This window comes from Aythya ferina, assembly GCF_964211825.1.
Source record: "Aythya ferina genome assembly, chromosome: 4".
NCBI lineage: Eukaryota > Metazoa > Chordata > Aves > Anseriformes > Anatidae > Aythya > Aythya ferina.
In genome coordinates, this window is record NC_140300.1 from 17,828,195 (window position 1) to 17,849,655 (window position 21,461).

The 21,461-nt window shown below is 37.9% G+C and overlaps 1 protein-coding gene across 7 annotated transcripts in view; it reads right to left on the bottom strand.

The window, feature by feature from the left end:
* The window catches only part of KCNIP4 (potassium voltage-gated channel interacting protein 4), a 444,218-nt gene that overhangs the window by 198,375 nt on the left and 224,382 nt on the right, over nucleotides 1-21,461 (bottom strand). Inside the window, exon 1 of one of the 7 annotated variants that reach the window (XM_084518865.1) lies at nucleotides 14,253-14,481. The exons of the other annotated variants lie outside the window; for them this stretch is intronic. Within the exon in view, the coding sequence (XP_084374991.1) occupies nucleotides 14,253-14,352 (100 nt within the window). The 5' untranslated portion in view covers nucleotides 14,353-14,481. Of the gene's footprint in view, nucleotides 1-14,252; nucleotides 14,482-21,461 lie in introns of those variants that run through there. 7 annotated transcript variants of the gene reach the window in all.

Sequence of the window (21,461 nt, forward strand, 5' to 3'; positions counted from 1 at the left end):
TATTCACTTATTTCTAAATTTGTAACTTTTTAATTGAAAATGCCAGGGAATGGCACAAAACTGTGCCAGGGGAGGTTCAGACTAGACATTAGGAGAAATTTCTTTAACATCAGGGTGGTCAAACCTCAGACTTCCTAGGGAGGTGGCTGATGCCCCGTGCCTGTCAGTGTTCAAGAGGCATTTGGATAAAGACCTCATTAATATGCTTTAACTTTTGTATATGCTTGGTAGCTGGGAATGATCTAGATGATCTTTGAAGGTCCCTCCTAGGTGAACTATTCTATTCTATTCTGAAAGGGCACTATGAGCATCATGTTTCTGTAATCACCTTTCCCTTTCCTCCTTTTCCCTCCTTATGAGGGTATTGATGCTTCCTTTCCAAAGCAACAAATTTCTTTAAATGAAAGATGATCCTTCCCTTTTATTTATTTATTTGGATGTTCCCAATCTGTAGCAACAATTTCCTACAGCCTTTTCCTAAACCCATATGAAAGATACACTGGGATAAGATTTAAGCTGCACTTTCTGATTGATTTCCAGAATACATTTTACATTCAATACCCCACATAAAAAGCCCATGGAGAACTGCACCACAACAATTAATGATACAAGGTTTTTATTTTTCTTGATATATGACTCAGAAGCCCCTGAGACTTATTTTTTTCTAGACTCAGTACAGCAATTTCAGCCTCAGACTATAGCTCCAAAATAGCAACTTGCATAGTTTCTATGTTAACAAATCACAAAATGTCAAACTGACACGAACTATAATATTTTTTTACTCTGTCTTTTAAATAAATATATTTAATTTAGCAAATACTGGCATAGTAAATATACATTTTAAACATATTATTAGACAATGATGTATGAAGATCTCAATTTGACAAGTACTTTGTTCAACATTTTTAACATTATGTACCTCCTACCAAATAACTTAAATGCCTGTAATGTTTGAAATACCATTTTTTTCCTCATGCAAATATTGAAAACCTTTATCTATAAAGCTTTAACAGAAGAAATCCTTTAGGGTCATATTGAATTCTCCCCCTCTCCCACATAGAAATGTGTTATTCTATAGTTCACCACTGAATGCAAAAGATCAAGAATCAGAAGAAAATATCTATAATATCTAGAAATTTTGCTATCCTCATAAAAGTAACAAACTATACAAAGAGTTAACATGAATGAATTCAAAATTTCCAATATTTCATGCCATCTTTTTTTTTCCTTTCACATTAAAACTTGAGATGAATATAAAGCTCTTTGTTTCAAACTTAGAGTCATCAATAAAGCACAGCAAGGAAATAATCACAGGATGTACTGAATATCAGACTAAATTTGCTAAAGGATTTAGCCAAACTGCTTTTTACTACAGAAAATATGCATTGAAAATTCAAGATGCTAAAATGTCTGCTTTTTTGGTTGTTACTTTCCCCTCTCCATCCAGTCATCTTCAAATACACAAACTCCAGGTTGACAATAACTAATACTAAAATAATTTACAGTTTTAAAATGCTGCTATTACTGCTACAGAGAACAGGGTGACTTTTTCTGCAGCCTAGAACTGAAATGCTTAAGAAGAAAATATGTTATACTTGTTTTAACCACATGTAATTAAGTCATTTTTTTAAATTTTATTTTCCTGAAGATACTCATGTATTGTTTAGAACCAAAATTGTGCTGCATTTCAGAAAACCTCCATGGGAGGATCCTTTCTGCATGACAAATGCAGCTGAAGAAACTTGCTAGAAAGACAGAGATGTATTTTCACGATTATAATGACTATGAAAATAAGAGACAGATTACAACCTGGTTTATTCTGCAAGCTTTCTGAATCTTGGTGGGGGGAAGCTAATTATCAGTTAGAGTAAGCTGGAGAAAAAAAAAAAAAAAAAAAAAAAATGATATGTGCTTTAGGGTAAAAAACAGCCCAAAATGAGGTGATGGGAACAAGAGATACAATGATTGTGCTGAAAGAAGACAGAAGAAAATTGCAATTAAAAACCAAATGTGATTGTTATGTAACAGAGGAAGACTGTAAGATGAAGTCCAGCAATTGCATTTCAATTACTGTAATGGATAATTATGTGTTAGGCTCTAATGTGAAGGACACTCCTTTATAAAGCAGTACTTTTATCATGCATTATACATCACTTGCACACCAGGCACACCAGGAAAAAAAAAATTAAAAATAAAAAAAATATCTTTTTTCTTGTAAACACTAGGCAGTTACTTCTAAATAGATATACCGGAAATAAATTACTGCTGTACACAATGAAGCCCTTAGAAGTTCTTATTAAAAACAAACAAACAAACAACAAACTTTATGATGAAATATTATGCAAATTGCATGAGCTTTATAAGACAATTGCATGCCCTGAGATTTTGTTAGAATGCTGGATTTTGGAGTAAAACTAGTAACTCCACAGTTACTAGTATACTGGTATACCAGTATTACTGGTATAATTAGTTATTGCTAATTTTTTTTTTTTGGTAGTCTTTTCACATTTTCAGTACACATTCTTTCTTTCTGAAATAGACCTGTCAGCAACAGATCATCAGTGGAGATCTGTTTCTCAGAAAGTCCGCTTAGAAGGTATGAAATTTTAAGGGAAGTCCTGGTGTTATTATTATCATCATCATTATTATTATATTTTACTGGTGGTAGTAAACTATAGGGTTTCTGGATATCGACAGTTCCTAAGACCACCCTACTCCACAGACATTCTTCCTAGGATCTCCAGATGTGCTCTACATGTATTCATTTGCTTAATGCAAAGCCATGCCTTTGAGTATGTTAAAAGAAACTGTATAATTAGCTAAAGGGTTCTAAGGAGGTAAAAACATAAAAAGGGAAATTTTCCAAAGTGTATCACTTGTTACACACAAGAAGACCTGGAGGGCTTTGTGTTTGTTTGTTCCCCTCCCCCATTCTCAGTATCATACTCTGTTATCATCTGGCAATAAATTAAATTAATCTTCCACAAGCTGAGACTGTTTTGACTGTGACAGTTCTATTTTGGGGATACTTTCAATATCCAAAGGACATTGAGCTTTAACAGGAAAAAATAAAATAAAAGAGAAAGACCCAAAGAAAGAACAGTTAAGTTTGTTTACTGTATAGTATTTACACATCCTTTCGTATACAGCTCTTGACACCAGTATCTGTACAGAGATAGCAGAAGTGAAGTTCAGAGGACGTGACCCTTGAGTACAACTGCAAATGCCTTTCTTGTTCTGAAATTCAAATGAAAATTCTAAGTGGATACAGAGTCACTAAGGGTGCTTCCAGATGTCACAGAAGTTTCAGGGAAAATAAATAAATAAATAAATTTGATAAGAGTTTGATTCTTGAGAGCTTAGGAGCAAGGAGGACAAGAGTAGATGTGTCAATCCTGTATCCAAAGATTGTTCTTTATAACAATGTTCTTCAGTTTTTTATAAACTCCAAGAAATGTATAAGAACTGAAATATATTCAGATAAGAACCACAGAAAATATTTTGAATCTGGAAACCAAAGAGTTAAAGAGCTAAAAGAGTTACTTACTTAGTCTCTAAAAGAAACAGATTAAGATATCTGATGCTACATACTATCTAGCAAAGAGTAGGCAAAGATATTACATACCTAGGCCTTGAGCTGAACAGCAACAGAAGCCAAAAGCAGATATATCATTTCCAGCATTTGAAGTAATTAAACACTGGACCAGCTTGTCAAAAAAAAAAAAAAGTCTTAATGACCTAATGGCATAAAAAAAAAAAAAAAAAAAAAAAAAAAAACAATCTAACTGATGTTTTTGTAGAGAGATTACTTTTCAAATGTTTTAGGTCTATTAATTATTAGCTCAATCAAAAGAATTCTAACATTCATGAATGGAATAGCACATAATTTGTCCTGATAGAATTCAGTAAGCATGCAAAGAGAAAAATAAGTAGCATTTAATGTATGAATTTAAGCAGAATATTGCATTTTTTGGGGGGAATGATAATTTAAAGGTGATATCAACACCTGAGCAGATCAAGAATTCCTTCCTGTTTTAATGACATTTTTATTATTATTGAGCTATTAGAACAATTTTGATTGTAGGGAAATTTACTACATTTGATTATATCTCAACTTGCTAAACAACAATTTCAAAACAACATTCTGCCTTCTTTACTGTTTATTTCTTTACTGTTGAAGACTATAATATACTGGTAACTTGATTCAACTCAAAACTCTTATCTGGCTTTAAAATTGACCTGAATGTGAACTCTGAACTTTGTCATGATAAATAAGAGGGAAAGAGTTCTAACTTGTCTTCAAATCCCAAATCATAGGCATGGCATTTTCTTTGCCACATTTGGGTAACAGTAGAACTTTTATTTGTAAAAGAAGTTTTAGAATTCTTAAACTCAAAATTAATTAGACAATCTAGATTGATATTGCATGAAATATACATAATGAACATATTACTTTTGTTCATTCAAACATAATAAGAATATAGAAAATTCAAGCTGTATAAAATGCCTTTTACCACCAGCTGTAAGTCACAAATGAAGCAAGCCAGACCTCCAATACAGCTGTTATATCCCTAGCAAAAGATCTTGCTAGGTGGTCAGTGGCAGACATTTTTCTGAGAGCCTATGTACTTTTTTTTTTATGGTCTTATGAACATAAGTTTAAATCTCAGACTTCAAAGGAGGTAACTCAGATGGCACATTAATACATTTTAAATATTTAACATGCATAACCTACAGCTAAATAAAATTTGACACAGAGTGAGAAAAAAGTTCCTTTTAACAAGAAAATACTCAAGGACCTAATTCAGATTATAGATTTTTTTTTTCTAGGTGGGCACACTACACACCCTCTTGAAGTGGCAGAATTTGGTCTTATCCTCCAAATGAACAGAATTACACATGGACATTATGGTTTATCTTCACAAATTGGACTTTCCAGAAATATCAGGCTCATTGTACACGTAGTACAGGATTGATCTCTTCCTGCTTTTTAAGCATAGCCATTAAGTTCCACCACCAGAGAAATTTAGGCAGGCTGTTTCTTGGTTCTGTTAGTCCTGACAGCTTCTGAGACACGGGCAAGAAGTGCCTGCACGTAGGTGATTTCTTCTACTAGCAGCAGTTGTCTTTCCTGATGACCTACAGGCACTCCATCAATCGATAAGGGCAAAGTCATAAATACTGCTGATTGAGTAGGAGCTTCTGATGCTAAAAGAACATACCAGTCTGTAGATGACTTGTTCTCTGCATTTGGAATCCTAACAAATTCCCTAAGAAAATGGGCCTGGTAAGCAACATGAGCTGAAGGATGAATGACTGATCTTCTGAAAAGACTTTTTGAAAAGAAGGTTGAGAGAAGAGGAGAGTTCACTTTTGGGCCACACCGCAGTGACATGCTGTCCTCCCTTACCAGTCAAGATCCTAAAGAATGTTTTGGAAAAAAATGTTGCAACATTCCTAATACATAAAGCAGATTTAAATAAATACTTGTATAATAATTAATCTGCTATACAAGAGAGAGCAGAAGGTTTTCTAAATGGAGATAATAGTAGCAATTAACCTTGAAATGTATTACATTAGCTTTGAAATATTTGTAAACTAGGTAATAAGAAAGTTTTAATATAAAGTGCTCTTATAATGCATTAGTGGAATCAGACTGTTTTTCAAGAAAATGCTAATCTCAGTAATGACAAGGTTTTGACAATACTGTAATATAGGCACAACCTGAACCTGTGAGATGAAGTATTCAGAAGCGTAGGTACTGTTTACAAGAACATATGTAAATTGGATAGTTTAAGCAGACAAAAATGCACTCTTGAAGGAATAATTTCTACAAGAATAAGATTATTACCAATTATTCATTTGTGCTAAACCAGGGAGACAGTGGTATGGATATTGTTAGTGGTCCAAAAGGCATCTCTTTTTACAAGTGTCCTACTAACTGTGAGGTGTGACACTCCTTACATACTGCAAATAACTCTTCTTTTTCTTCTTCTTTAAAAGAATATCCTACAGATTTGGGTTCTGGATCTTTAGGACTTGCTCCAGAATATTTCATCTCCCCTCTCACCATATGCATGCACAGAAATGCTTATCCTTATATTTGGTCATCACCACCAATGATTTTAAGACACGATTAAGGCAAAAACCAGAGGTGTTTTATCTGATTAAATCATCTGCTTCATTAGATTCAGGCAGCATTTAGTCTGGCTGGACAGAATTTCCTACCAGATGCTGAAAAATTCATTGACAGCTACCAGAGAAATAGGTCAGATAACTAAAGGAAAAAGCTCTCCTATTAAAAACAACACTATGACCACAAGATCTTCCTTGTACTCTTAAGAAGATATACAATTGCTTGTAACTTAGTGAAGAAAAAGTTTAGTTGGCATAGTAGGTTTAGTTGGTCTTTAGTTTTTAGTTGTTTTTTAGTTTTAGTTTAGGTCTTTTAGTTGGACTGACACAGAGCTAATGGCTAGAAAACTTACTTAAAATGGAGTGTAAATCTGGGAGTGATTCAGAGAAAAATATATATGTATAAATCAGTAGGTGAAGATAGGGAGAAAACTGGCATTGGACACTGTTTTTTAACAATGTCAAAAAAGGGAAGTTGTGAAACAAAATGATCTGTTGTCTTTTGTCATCCTCATAGCACATCTAGGTTCTGGATTCACTCCACCTAGTCTTAGAAAAACCTTGTAACTCTCTTAATTTGAGAATATCATTGACCCAGATGAATGTATATGGTATAAATTGTGCACTTTTCAATTTGTACTACCCACTCTTAGCTAATATACAGGCCAGAAAAAAAAAAAAAAAAAAAAAAAAAAAAAAAAAAAAAAGGAGAGTGAGAGAGAGTCAATAACTGTTTCTAGAGGGCATCTATACATTTTAATGAAAAGGGAATTGAACCTTGTAGAGAATAAGTAAAAATCAAGGCATTTATACTGATAGGCAAACACTGTGCTGTATATGCTTTTATTTTGCTTATGGTGGCTCTTTGACAGTAGGAATGTCAAATTTACCTATTTAAATTAAATAAATAAAACAGATACTTTCATAATACAAATTTTATATTGAGTAGCCAGTATGAAATAGGGAAAGTAAATATCAGAAGTTGTCTCCCTGGGGGAGATAAAGCAGACCAAAATCACAGGACTTTCTCATACCCACGTTAATCCCATAAATTCTGTGAGGTTATTCTCTAAAATTGCAAAAGAGTAAAAATGAGCAATAAGGTTTTAGTAGTCTTCCATTCTATAGCAAATGAGGCAACTTACACTTTTGCAAAATCCCATTCTATATGATATAAATAATAACAAAACTGAAACAGAAGTGAGACCCTTGTGTTCATAAAATGCATCACAACTACTCATCACAGGAAAGCTGAGAGTCCTCTGATTAACTCTTTGCTTGGGTCTAGTATTTCTGATCTTTTATTATTATTATTTTTAAAAAAGGTTATTTATAAACTCACAAGTTTGTAAAGGGTGTTGTATTGTAACAACACCCTTTCCAACAGGAAACTACAGGCCTGTCAGTTTGACCTCAGTGCCAGGAAAGCTCATGGAGCAGATCCTCCTGAGAGTCATCATGCAGCACTTGAAGGGGAAGCAGGCGATCAGGCCCAGTCAGCATGGGTTTATGAAAGGCAGGTCATGCCTGACGAACCTGATCTCCTTCTATGACAGAGTGACGCGCTGGGTGGATGAGGGAAAGGCTGTGGATGTGGTCTACCTTGACTTCAGCAAGGCTTTTGACACCGTCTCCCACAGCATTCTCCTCAAGAAACTGGCTGCTCTTGGCTTGGACTGGCGCACGCTTCGTTGGGTTAGAAACTGGCTGGATAGCCGGGCCCAAAGAGTCGTGGTGAATGGAGCCAAGTCCAGTTGGAGGCCAGTCACTAGTGGCGTCCCCCAGGGCTCGGTGCTGGGGCCGGTCCTCTTTAATATCTTCATCGATGATCTGGACGAGGGCATCGAGTGCACCCTCAGTAAGTTCGCAGATGACACCAAGTTAGGTGCGTGTGTCGATCTGCTTGAGGGTAGGAAAGCTCTGCAGGAGGATCTGGATAGGCTGCACCGATGGGCTGAGGTCAACTGCATGAAGTTTAACAAGGCCAAGTGCCGGGTCCTGCACCTGGGGCGCAATAACCCCAAGCAGAGCTACAGGCTGGGAGAGGAATGGTTGGAAAGCTGCCAGGCAGAGAAGGACCTGGGAGTGATGGTGGACAGTCGGCTGAATATGAGCCAGCAGTGTGCTCAGGTGGCCAAGAAGGCCAACGGCATCCTGGCTTGTATTAGGAACAGCGTGACCAGCAGGGCTAGGGAGGTGATCGTCCCCCTGTACTCAGCTCTGGTGAGGCCGCACCTCGAGTACTGTGTTCAGTTTTGGGCCCCTCGCTACAAGAAGGACATCGAGGTGCTTGAGCGGGTGCAGAGAAGGGCGACGAAGCTGGTGAGGGGCCTGGAGAACAAGTCCTACGAGGAGCGGCTGAGGGAGCTGGGCTTGTTCAGCCTGGAGAAGAGGAGGCTCAGGGTGACCTTATTGCTCTTTACAGATACCTTAAAGGAGGCTGTAGAGAGGTGGGGGTTGGCCTGTTCTCCCACGTGCCTGGTGACAGGACGAGGGGGAATGGGCTTAAGTTGAGCCAGGGGAGTTTTAGGTTAGATGTTAGGAAGAACTTCTTTACAGAAAGGGTTGTGAGGCATTGGAACAGGCTGCCCAGGGAAGTGGTGGAGTCACCATCCCTGGAAGTCTTCAAAAGACGCTTAGATGTAGAGCTTAGGGATATGGTTTAGTGGAGGGCTGTTAGCGTTAGGTTGGAGGTTGGACTCGATGACCTTGAGGTCTCTTCCAACCTAGAAAATTCTGTGATTCTGTAACGTGGAGCATAGCGTTCTTTATTCACTTATTCCTTTGACATCTGTCTTTCACTTGCAGTTACAGTATTTGCTTACTGTTGACCTCCGTGGATGTAAAGCACTAAACAAGCCCATGAGTGAAAATTAGTCCCAAGAAAAGCATCTCTTCAGCAGATACTGACCTGGGAACACTTAGAACACTTTTCAGCAAGAATGGATCAGCCTTCAGAAGATGATTCAGAGATATTGGACTGCTTTAAAGCAGACACTGCTTTAAAGAAGGCACCTATTAAAACTGCTTTGGTTAGCAAGCTTGCTTGCACATTTCTGTTTTTTGATGCTGCAACCAGAACTTGAGGTTTCTAGTATGGAAGACAGCTTGCCACCATCTACAAATGACATAGTAGTGCTGTTTGAGCAGAAATATTTAATCAAGGAAAACTTCACTGGAGTTCTATGTTGAAGATTTCTATCTACTGTTCACCCATCCACATCTGAGTAGTTGTTTTAACAGCTGTCTTGATTCAATTTATCTTTTTATATATATGGACTCTTAATTGAACAGATTACTTCTAAGGAATGGATGAAATTCCTAATATTAAAGTTTCTATCATCTTTGTTCTTTTGCACACTGTCAGCTCTGTCTAAACTTTTCACATATTGGTCCATGGTCGGTTTCAAATTTCATAATTCTGTACATAGCTTTCTTTGACATCAAGAAGAAAGAGTCACACATAGATCTTTGCCTGACCCCATACACTTACTACAAACTGTTTCTGATATGAAGCTATGATAATGAATGCTCTGAAATTAATATTCCTCCATTTCCATCCACAGATATCACTGTGGAGGGTGACATCACCGTGGAAGCACAGAAATTCCTAGCAGATCATAAACTAGATCAAAAACAACTTAACTGGGTGCTAGTTTCAGAACAATCACAAGTAACTTTAGTGTCATTTCCACTCACTGTCTGTCAAAAACAGTTGTAAATATCACAAGCAACTCCTCGTGTCTCTGTGGCTTTTGTCTGCTTCCCAGATGCTAAACTGGAAGTTGTCAGTAGCCATCACAATAAAAATGGGATTAGGAGCTGCTTTGACATTTTGGAGGAATCAAGTTTTTCAGTAATTTAACTAAATTATAGCAATTTTATCTGAAAAGTTCTACTAATGCCACTCTTGGGGCTCCTAAGAAAGCTTTTTTAGACACTAATCTTGATATTATCATATTAGATATGAAAAACAGACACTCAGAACACACATTTCACAGAAACATGTATGACTACTACTATAACTTTTTTTTTCCTGTTAGAGGTACTACTTGCTATGAAAGCATTTCTTAACAAACAATATTTTCATATAAATATTCTGAATCACTTATATTCTTTACATTTCTTCTCTGAACCTTATCCCCAGTGGTACTGGTTTCAATGCTTACACTGAGGAAGAGTAGCTTGGTAGATGACATCAGTCAGTCTATTTGGCCTTTTGCAAGGTCACACAGTCCCACATGATCTTCAGATCGCAAAAAGATCAATTTGAAATGCGGACTATTCAGTGAATAAAGAATTGGCTGTGTGGCCACACCCAGAGGGTTGCAGACAATAGCTCAATGTCCAGGTGGTGGCCAGTAATGAGTGCTGTCCCTCAGGGATCTGTCTTGGGAACAGTGCTGTTTAATATCTGTATCAGTGACATAGACAATAGGATTGAGTGCACCCTCAGCAAGTTTGCAAATGACTCCAAGCCGAGTGGTGCAGTCAATACTCCAGAAGGAAAGCATGCCATCCAACAAGATCTGGACAAGCTAGAAAAGTAGGTCCATATGTACCTAATGAGGTTCAACAAGGCCAAGTGCAAGGGGCTTGGCTCAGTGCAATCCTAGACATGAGCACAGACTGGGAGATCTCATTGAGAACAGTACTGCAGAGAAGAACTTGGAGTCTCTGGTGGATGACATGAGCGAACAGTGGATGTTTGCAGCCCAGAAAGCCAGCCACGTCAACAGAAGAGTGAGCAGCAGGTCAAGGGAGAGGATTGGCCCCCTTTGATCTGCCCTTGTGAGCTTCAACTTGGAGTACTGCAGCCAGGTCTGGGACCCCCAGCACAAGAAAAATCTAATTTTAATTTTGAATGATTTTTGGAAAAACTTTTCATACAAGAAGAAATGTAATTGATTTTAAATTTCCATCTACAAACTCTTATTGCTAAGTTTCCTCATTACATTTAATAAGTTTACATTTAAAACAATATAAACTTTATTAAGGAAGACATAACAATTTGCTAAGAGTTAAAGAGAAAGTCTGCACAATCCACAACCAAAGAGAGTGAATAAATCTTTTCTGCTACTTATCACTTTAAAAGCTGTCATACAATATTAAAAACATCTATTTGAAAACACTTTTATAATAACAGCAGAACCACTCAGCAGCTAAAGGCAACTGAGAAAAACCACAGAAAGCACAGTTACCTAAGTGATTGCAATACATCATAAAATAATACTTAATCTACAGATAAAGTCCCTGCAACCCACAACTTACAGAAGTGTATAAATCTATTCTGCTACTTATCACTTTAGCAGCTGTCATACAATATTAAAAGCATCTATTTCAAAATACTTCTACTACAATTACAGAATCACTTGGTGCTTGAAGACAACTGGGCAAAACCACGGAAAACATACTGTTACCTAAGTGAGCACAGTGCATTAGGAAATAAATATTAGCAAATGTATATAATATTTATTCTGAAGATACTATTTTCATCATTGTCTTTGCATACTATTATTATACATATAGTTTACATTAAACACTATGAAGAAAGCAGAATATTATACATAGTAGTTATTAAAAGACTACAATGAGGAAAATGTGGTTTTGCTATTGATTTACATAAATTGCACTTGAGTTTTTCAAATTAAATGTGGAGGTGGTTCACAACATTCAGAATCACAACAAACCAATGTGGAAAGAAAAAAAGGCTAGCTTCAAGCTTTTGGTAAGGATTTAGATAGGGACAATTCTGAAACTCAGATCTTTACATATGCTTCAGTATACTTTAGAGAGTTCAGCATACTGTTTTGGGTGCAGTGAATTATAGATCATTACTGAATCTACAGATGATTTTTAGATAGATGTAGCATACGTTTCATATGCCACAAGTATGTAAAACAAGTATGTATTTGTATGAAACATGCAAAAACATTTAATTGGAACACACTAACCTTTGAGAGAAGAAAAAAAAGCATATAGATATTCTGAGCACACTTGTAAAATTCATTTTTTTCTTAACATTTTACTTAAAAGCATAACATTTGAACAATTTTATGATTCATGCACTTTTCATTATGGATGGAATTCTTAAAACAATTTTTTTCCCCAGGAAAAATGCATAAATCTATTTTATTTATTTATTTATTTTTATTGTGAATAGTTCAGATCTTTAATTCACAAGGTTAAGAAATACCTGGGGAATAAACCTGCACTGTTCCTGAACTATGAGCAAATGAACCCATAAGTTTGTGCTAGGTATCTAATGCCTACTTTCATACATTATCGTTTATATCTATTACTGGATTTTCACACGTCTTTTATCTCATTTATACCATTTGAATATCACAGAAGAATATACACCTTCCTGTGATTTCCTTTGGCTGACATGCTGGAAAACTGTACTGCACTAGGAAGAAAGAAACTTTAAGATTTCATATACATATGTATATGTTTCATATACATGTATATGAAACCACACTTTTGTGGTTTATTATTATTATTATACTGAGGCAGACAAAATAGGCAGCTGCATGATAAACTTATTTCTTACAGAACTCTTACAATCACTTACAGGCAGCTCCACTATATTTCTAATTGCCTTCCCATTATCACCTTCCCCAGCCATAAAAACAAGCACAGACAACAATCAAATGCTAAATTTTACCAAGGAACTGGACTGCATGTGAAGCTCAAAAGAACACAGAGACCTGCCAACCAACCTAGGAAGTAAATACCTTTTTTTGGGGGGCAGAATCTCCACAACCTCTAATGCTGCAGGTAACTTATTACATTTCTCAAGTTGATTGACACTTCTATTTACAACTGAACACAAAACAAAAAGAAAAGCAGAAGTTAATGCATTCAAAGGGAATTTCTCTTGTCGTTTCAACTCAGCGTAACACACTCCAATGCGTATATACATTCTTTGTAAAAATGCACTTGATAACACATTTTTTGTGAGTGCCTGCAGGGTTTTCAGATTCTGTAATTAACACTAGCAAGTCCATCTGACACAGCAACACAGAGAAACCTTTGAGTGAACTTCCCTGTTTCAAATCACTTGAAGAAATGACTGCATTTCATGAAAGGGTTACACAAATAGCATTTTCAGACCTTTTCATAAGAGCAAATTTTGCTTATATTCTCACTCGTTAACACATGAAACCACAATCTCTCAGTCAACAAAGTTCCCCTTTTCACAGGCATAAGTATATACACTGTACTCAAATGCTATCTTACAGAAAGATTTGAACATACATATTTCTTCACATTTTTTCAATATTTGAGACAGAACAATTAAGTCTGAAACCTGATGCAATGAGTATCACTACATTATCAACTATGCTGCATTGGTTTTTTTTTTCTCTCTTTTTTTTTTTTTGATTAACTCCTCATATGGTAAGAGTAACAGTGCCTTAAGAAAAAGAAAATCAATATTCCACTAGCTTTTGCAAATAAGAAGCACATTGAAAATAACATAAGTTTCTTATTTCTCATTTTTACTGCTTTATACACAAACCATATTGATAAGAAGGGAGGAGGTGATCTGAGATAAAGCATCAAGCAAAAAAACTTGCACTTAATTGCCCTAAGTGAATGCTAAAGTTGCTTATTTTGAATCTGAGCATTGCAGTTCTTCTTCCTCAAGGACAATTTTAAGTTTTAACAGTACATTAAGTATTCAACAGGTTTTTTTAATGCTACAAAAAAACATATCTTGAATTTACAACAATTCCCATCTAGACGATACTTGCATGAATAGGTTAGATGAAAATTTTAAGGCAATATAGCAGTATTTGCACGTTAGCATCCCAAAAGCTCCTGTGACACCTACTGTTTTAGAACTGCAGATTTATAACAGGAACAAGATATTCACGTTCTATTCACGTTACCTCTGCTCAACGCTTAAGTTTCTACTTGCGGTATTCAGGACACCGGTGTATTTTTCTTGCGGAAGAAAAGCGCCGCAGCCCTAAGACCGCCCGCTCGCAGCCCCCAGGGCTGGAGGTGACCCAGGCAGCGCCGCACGCCCACCCTACAGGTGCCCCTGGCCTCGCTGCAGGAGCAGAGCCGGAACATAAAGAAGGACGAGCCACCAAAAAACACTCCCTTACCTTCTAAACCCGCTTCAATCAGCCCAAACTGTTCCAACACTTTAACAAAAAGCACAATCACGATCAAAACTGCTATCATTTCGAGCCCTTCCAAGTTCATGATGAGTTAGGTCATGGTCTGACCACAGCCACTGAGGAAAGTGCTCTCCTGCCCGGCTTTCTTTGCAAAGCCATTAAACTACGCGCAGAAGGCTCCTGCGAGGGAAGGGGGAGAGCGGGAAGGGAGGGAGCAGGGGGGCGGCATCCCATCCACTCGAGCTGGGGCCAGCAGCGGCGGGCGGCTCCACTCCGGCCTGCCGGGCACCGCGGCCGGTCCCCGAGCGCACTCCCTCTGTCGGGCGGCCCGCCGTGGATCTGGGGACTGAGGGGTCCTCCCACCCCACCCCGGGTCGGGTCACTCGGGAGACGTCCGCGGGAAAAACGACGCCGAAACGCCTGCGGCCGGCGAAAGCTGGAGGCGGCGGCGTCGTTGCGGGCAGCGCGCTGCCATGGAAACGCGGGGAGCGGGCCCGGCGCCCGGGCACCGAGGGACGTGAAGGGCCTGAGGGCGAAGCACGGAGCCGAGGGGGGGAACCGCGGCGCCGGGAGGGATCGGCCCTCCGCCGGCCTGGGCAGCGCGCGGGGATTTGGCCGGTGCGTCCGGGCAGGTCCTTGCCTAATTACCCCGGGTTACAAAAAACAGCCTACAAAACTGTTTTGTAGAGCTAGTAACACCGAGTTTTGCGCGTCAAGAATCATCTCTCATCTTCAACTGTCACAAACTTCTTCGATTCTACTGTCTCACGCTCACTGAGGTTTATTTAGTGTTTAGGCTGATTTGGAAAAGAAAATTTTAAAAGAATGGGTTGAGAAGGAAAAGGAAAAGCAACCTCATTGTTTTTGATGGTCTCTCACTTCAGTAGGATGTGTTGACCAAAGTATTCTCCCAGTGAAACATTAGCAGCAAAATAACACAAGTACTAACCATAGGTCTGAAATGGTGTCTTCCACCAGTATGGGCTGCTGGCCTACCTGCAGAGGTTTGCAGTTCTGTCACGCACTGCACAAAATGCTATTCACAGTTAAGGCATTACTATTTAAATCCCTTAATAATTTAGCATCTAAGAAGGAATTTACAGCAGAAAAACAGCGCCTTTATTACAGCAAAAATGGGCACGGGAACAATTGCAAGAAATTTAATCTTCTCTGGTAGAGTATTGTCATCCACATGGTTGAAATCCATTACCATCCATTTATTTCTTTGGATAAGATTAAAAAAAAAACAGTCTTTGTGTCATGTAAGAACTGGCAGCAACTTCTAAATCCCCCAGGTATACTCACATTATGATGGGTGTTACCATTACTGAAAACAATTGAAAGAAGTGGGAATATGAGGACTGATAAAATAAATAGAAAAGAAGAAAAAAAAAATTTCTACTGTGAATAGGCAAATCCATACAGCTTAGTGCTTTGCATGTCACTATTCTATGTTTTGTTTGCTCAGGGTTGAAATCTCTGAAACTACTTAAGCTTCTTCTGTCAGAAAACCTAAAGTTTAATGCTCCATCTTAAACATGGGCTTTCTCTGCCTGTGCTCAGGACATACTGCAAATCTCAAAGTTTGTTTTCATTTCATTTCTGTAGGCCATTTTTCCTTAGGTAACCATGCCTTTATTTACTTCAAACTTTCTTCTTCTATTCTTCTGTCTCTTATTTAATCTGTTTCAAACAAGGTCAAATACCCTCCCCTCTAAGCTAACTTATCAATAACTTCAAGGACAATGGGTCCAGCTTTCTGTAACGTGGGACTAAAATGGTATAATTTACCATTATCAGCAACATAACCTCTGCAACCTGTGTGCATGTTAACCAAATGATTGATACAAGCTGTGTCTCAGTACATGTAACATTGCCACCTGAACTGACATATTCCATTGCATTAATAGCTTTCCTTAATACTTGTCTGCTGCAAATGTTGACATGAACAGAAAAGTAAATGCTTTTTAAAAAGACCCAATATTAACTACTTCTGTGACAACAGCGGTTGCTGTTACAGTCAAGGAAGCCACACCAGCCTCATCCAGTGAAGTGCTGTGTGAGAAGGGAATGGAAGGATGTAGCTGCAGCTTTCTGCAGGTGGTGAGACAACCGCCTTGGGACATAGAAGGTAAAAGCACAAAGAAGTCTGGAGAAAAATTCTAGGAGATAGAGGAATTAGGAAGCTCTTCTCTGTCTATCCTAGCAGCAGCATCTACCTCCATAGGAGAGAAAGGGGGTTTAGGACTGCTCCTGAGGCTGACAGTGGCCGAGCTCAAGCCAGAGTCAAGAACAGAAAAATGGCAAGCAGAGGTTGTGGTCGAGGTTCTGCAAAGAAGGCAGCTGTGATTGCTCCCCAAACCTGGATTCCCATTGCTGACAGTGAGTAAATAAGTAGTACACAGTGGGGGATCTGCTGTCTGTGGTCTGCCTTACCAACTATGAGTAGGGCAAAGTAAAGAGTTTTTTTCCAGAGGTGTAGGTCCACTGCACCTATGTCTAATGCTGAGTATTTTTCCAAGACATAGCATAGAATGTACAGAAGAAAAGAAGGAAGCACTATTGCTCCAGTTTTACAGATGGATGCCAAAATGCTGTAAGAATAATAATCTCCAGGCTAGGACTTGGCAAGAAAGCTGTAACCAAACTCAGTAAAATTGGCTGAGTGGTCACTCCCGAAGAGAGGTGATAAGCAGTGACAAAGTCAATTTGGAGGCTAGTGAAGCAGCATACCTCAGGGATCAGTATTGAGTCCAGTTCTTTTTAGCATCTTCATTAATGATCTGGATGATGGGAGCAAGTTTGCAGATGGCGCAAAAATTGGAGACATGGATGATGCTCCAGAGGGTTGTGCCCTGGAGGGACCTCAACAGGCTGAAAAAGTAGTCTGACAGGAACATCATGAAGTTCAACAAGAAGAGAAGTGCAAAGTTCTACATTTGGGGAGGAACAACCCCAGGCACCAGGACATGCTGAGGACCATCCAGCTGGAATGCAGCTTGGCAAGAGTTGGGTCTTGGTGGACACTAAACTAAACAAAAGCCAGCTGTGTGCCCTTGCCAAAAGAAGGTCAATGGTGTCCTCAGCTGCATTAAGCAAAGTATTGCCACTAACTCAAGGGAGGAGATCCTTCACCTCTACTCATCGCTGCTGAAGCCACACCTGGAGTGCTGGATCCAGGTCTGGGCTCCTGAGTACAAGAAAGACATGGATGCACTGGAGAAAGTCCAACAAAAGGCCACAAAGATGATGATGGGACTGGAGCATCTCTGCTGTAAGGAAACACTGTGAGAACTGGGTCTGTTCAGCATATCCTGGAGGAGACACAGTGGGGATCTCATCCATGTCTATAAATACCTGAAGGGTATTTATATACAAAAGACAATGGAGCCAGGCTCTTTTCAGCAGTGTCCAGTGACAGGACTAGAAATTGGGACAATCTAGAACACAAGAGATTCCAACTGAGCACATCAAGAAGCACTTCTGATGCTTCCTTGCCACACATACTGTGTGGGTGACTGAGTACGGCACAGGCTGCCCAGAGAGGCTGTGGAGTCTCCCTCCTCGGAGATCTTCAAAAGCCACCTGAACATGGTCCTGGTCATCCTGCTGTGGGTGGCCCTGCTTGAGCAGGGGGATTAGATCAGATGGCTTCTAGAGGTTCCTTCCAAGTTCAACAGTTCTGTGATTCTCTTTCTGTGAATCAGCCATGACAATCTCCTCTATATTTTGTTCTTGTATTCATCACAGTTAAAGATTCTTTTCCTCATTAGGTCATTGCTTGTTAGCAAAACTTTACAAAAAATATATTTCTCTTGTAGGAAGGCAAAATACCCCCAGAAGTCTCTACTTTTCTACCTGCTTAAAAATGGAGTTGACTCTGTTGACAACTAATGTTACAAACTGCATGGAATAATTATTTCTCTCTCCAAATAGCTTTCCAAAAATAATGAAGAGACTGTTGATTTCTTCTTTTCCTTACATTTAAGGGAGAAAAAAAAAGTCATCCTCATTTACCCATGCAGTTTTGTCAGAATACAGGAGGAAGAATGTAGCTAACACATCTGCAAATATTGAAACCCTATTTCCTCTCTCATCTAACCACCCAAGACTTAATATATTGTGGAATTAAACTTCAAAAAGGTCTATAAGATAGTTAGGAATGGAGGAAATAGGAATGTGAGGAAAAGACATTAATGTATAAACTATTATTACATATAGATGTTTTATAAAGAACTGCATGTAGCTGTCTTTTTCTTATTTTGTAACTACAGATAAAAAGTTTCAGCCTAGAAAGTGTTATAGATTCTGTAACCTATTCAAAAAAGCATTTAGTACATTCTTACTTTTTATCATGTGAGTAAATATATTAAATTGACATCACTGGTCATATTTCAAGCTAAAGGCATATCTAAATGTTCACTTCTCATATTGTGATGGAGGTCTAAACCACAATACAGTGAATAAATTTACATTATTATGACTATGATCCTGGGTACTATGAATCATATTGCTACTGCTTAATGTTGTATATCACAAAATGTTAATGTTAAAAAAAAGACCCAGTCAATTTGGACTGAGAAGTGATAAGTGGGTCTACAGATGGAATCCCAGGAATGCCTATATTCTTCCTTACACTTCTTATGCACTCACATTCACCAGGCTGCCATTAAGCCACTCTCAGGATTTTGTCATGACTCCAATCAGGATTTTTAGAATTCTAAGAATTTATACATATATATATATATATACACACAGCAAATCTTCTAGTTCATCAAATCTCTGAGCGTACGCAGCAAAGGGATACAAACTATTCTTTTAGCTTTAGTCCTTTGAATGTAATTCTCTTTCTCAGTAAATATTTAATGAATCAAAAGATACAAAATGCAATGATGTTATCAGCTATTATATTAAGTCTTATAATGGACCACACCTTGCAACTTTCCTCTAGGCAGTAAGTCAGTATGGCTTGACTTCCATAGGATCTTTCCCAGATTAAGTACTGGGGGAAAAAAAAATAAAAATTACAACAATATGACATCTCAGTACATTATTTCTACCTCTTTACAACTTTTACCTATGTTCACATCCCAAACTGTGCCCAACTTTTTTTCACTTGTCACTACTCAAGGAGTTACCACAGTTTGCACATGATGATGCTTACATGATGTCAGAAGACAATTTCCTAGTCCCATCCAAAAAGTCAGATTACTGATATGCATGGTGATGCCCTAAACATGCATTCCAGCTCTATATCAGAAGGCAACAATAATTTTATGGGCTAGCATGCACGTGTAGCTCACCCAAAGAATCTTCAGTCTTGGACAGGGGCAAGGTGTAGTCATGAAGCTGAAGTTCTGGCTCTTCACACTCAGCATTGTATTTAAAAAGCAATACATTACATCTTGTGCTTTTACAAAAGTGACTAAAATAGAAAATATTATATACTACAATATTGGTAAACAGGCTTTTTGAAGACTTCTTGATGTAAAACATCCTCACCAGCCAACTGATTTGAAGTCCCAGTTGAAAAGTATACCTGAAGCTCTCATATCATAACACTGCTCTTGAGAGTTCTAGTCTGCTATAAAAAGTCAGAAGCAGCATACAGTCATTTTGCCAGTTATTCTAAGTAGTCATTTGAACAGTCTTTGGATATTCTCTCATCCTTAAAATTGAATTATATTTCAAGTTTATCCCCATCCATACTGTGGAAATGTGGCTCCCTGAATCTGTTAGTATATTTTTCTGGAAGTTGATGCAGATATTGTACTAACAGTGGCCATGAATTATATGTTATTTGAAGATAGACATTTTCTCAGCATGTTGAAAAATGCCATTCAGATAACTCCATCTTTACTGGAAATTCTTAAACCACATTAAAAAGCAAAAATCATCAAAAAAGTTCAATGTCAAAAATGTCAGACAACTACATTTTCAAATGCTCTGTAGAAACTGAAGCTGAAAAATTCTTGGCTGTTGCAATTCCAAAGATGAAGCTCAACTCTCCTCATGATTTGTTTGTGCTACTTACTTATTAGAAAGGATTCTGTGTGTCTGAGCTAATGTTTGTAAGACAAGTAATTTCACTGAAATTTTTCTAGCCATGTCAGTCCTGTAGCCCTTCAACCTGGGTATCTCTTATTTATTTCTCCCTTTGTGTTCTTGAATCAGGGGTATACGTAATACCACCAGTGCAACTGCTCTAAGATTCAGTGTTTTTCCTGTCAAAGAATTAAATTCTTAATTTAGACTTTCCTGTTTTTGCTTCTCAACTATCATGATTTTCTCTTTGCTGTCCTTAGCAAGTGCTATCTTTCTTTTCTTTTTATCCACTGAGGATACTGCTGCTAATATCATCATTCTGGGTTGTCACTCCAACTTTCTCAGCCCTTTACATTTCCCTAATGGATCCATTTCAACATACACAAATATATTTGCTATCACCTTCAAGGCCAGTCTTAACATATTACTGCCATACTTGGACACTTCTGACTTTCAAAGAATATTGAGCTGTCAACTCCCTCAATCAATAATGATAGCCTTACTCATTCATAAATTAAACTTTTTTCATAAGAAATGTTGCTGGCTCTAATACAGCCCTTTAATACATTCTGAAATATTAATACATCTGTTCTCCCTCAAGTTTCTCCTTAAACTGGGGTAATAGGAAGTCCGCAATGTCCTGTCAAAACCTCAGAAGTTACAGTGTTGTGTCCACCATAAAAATTTCTATTCATAATTGTTTGCTTTCCCATCCCTGTCACTCTACCTGAGCTCTTATTTTATTCTTAAATATTAGATGTCTTGGAGCAATTTTTGTTAACTTTACAAAACACCATAGTACTTTGCTTACTCAAGTCCAACAGCATCTAGATGGTATAGGAATATGGTCAGAGATTTGTTAAAAAAAAAAAAAAAACATGGTATTTTAACCTGTATGTGGAATACAAAAACTGATCCATTGCTATTCTTAACTGTGCTCCCAAGTCAGTTATCACAGTAAATTTTTTGTCCCATATTAGGAGAATCATTTTAGTAAGCCACTTTCTGTGAAACTCTTATGTAGGAGAAACATCTGCAAGGAACTATCTGCATACTTACTGTTTGTTACATGTGTCTGAAAGGCATTTGCTTTTGCAGAACAAGGCTAAGTGAACATAAGCAGAGATGATAAAAGCTCCAAAGACCTCA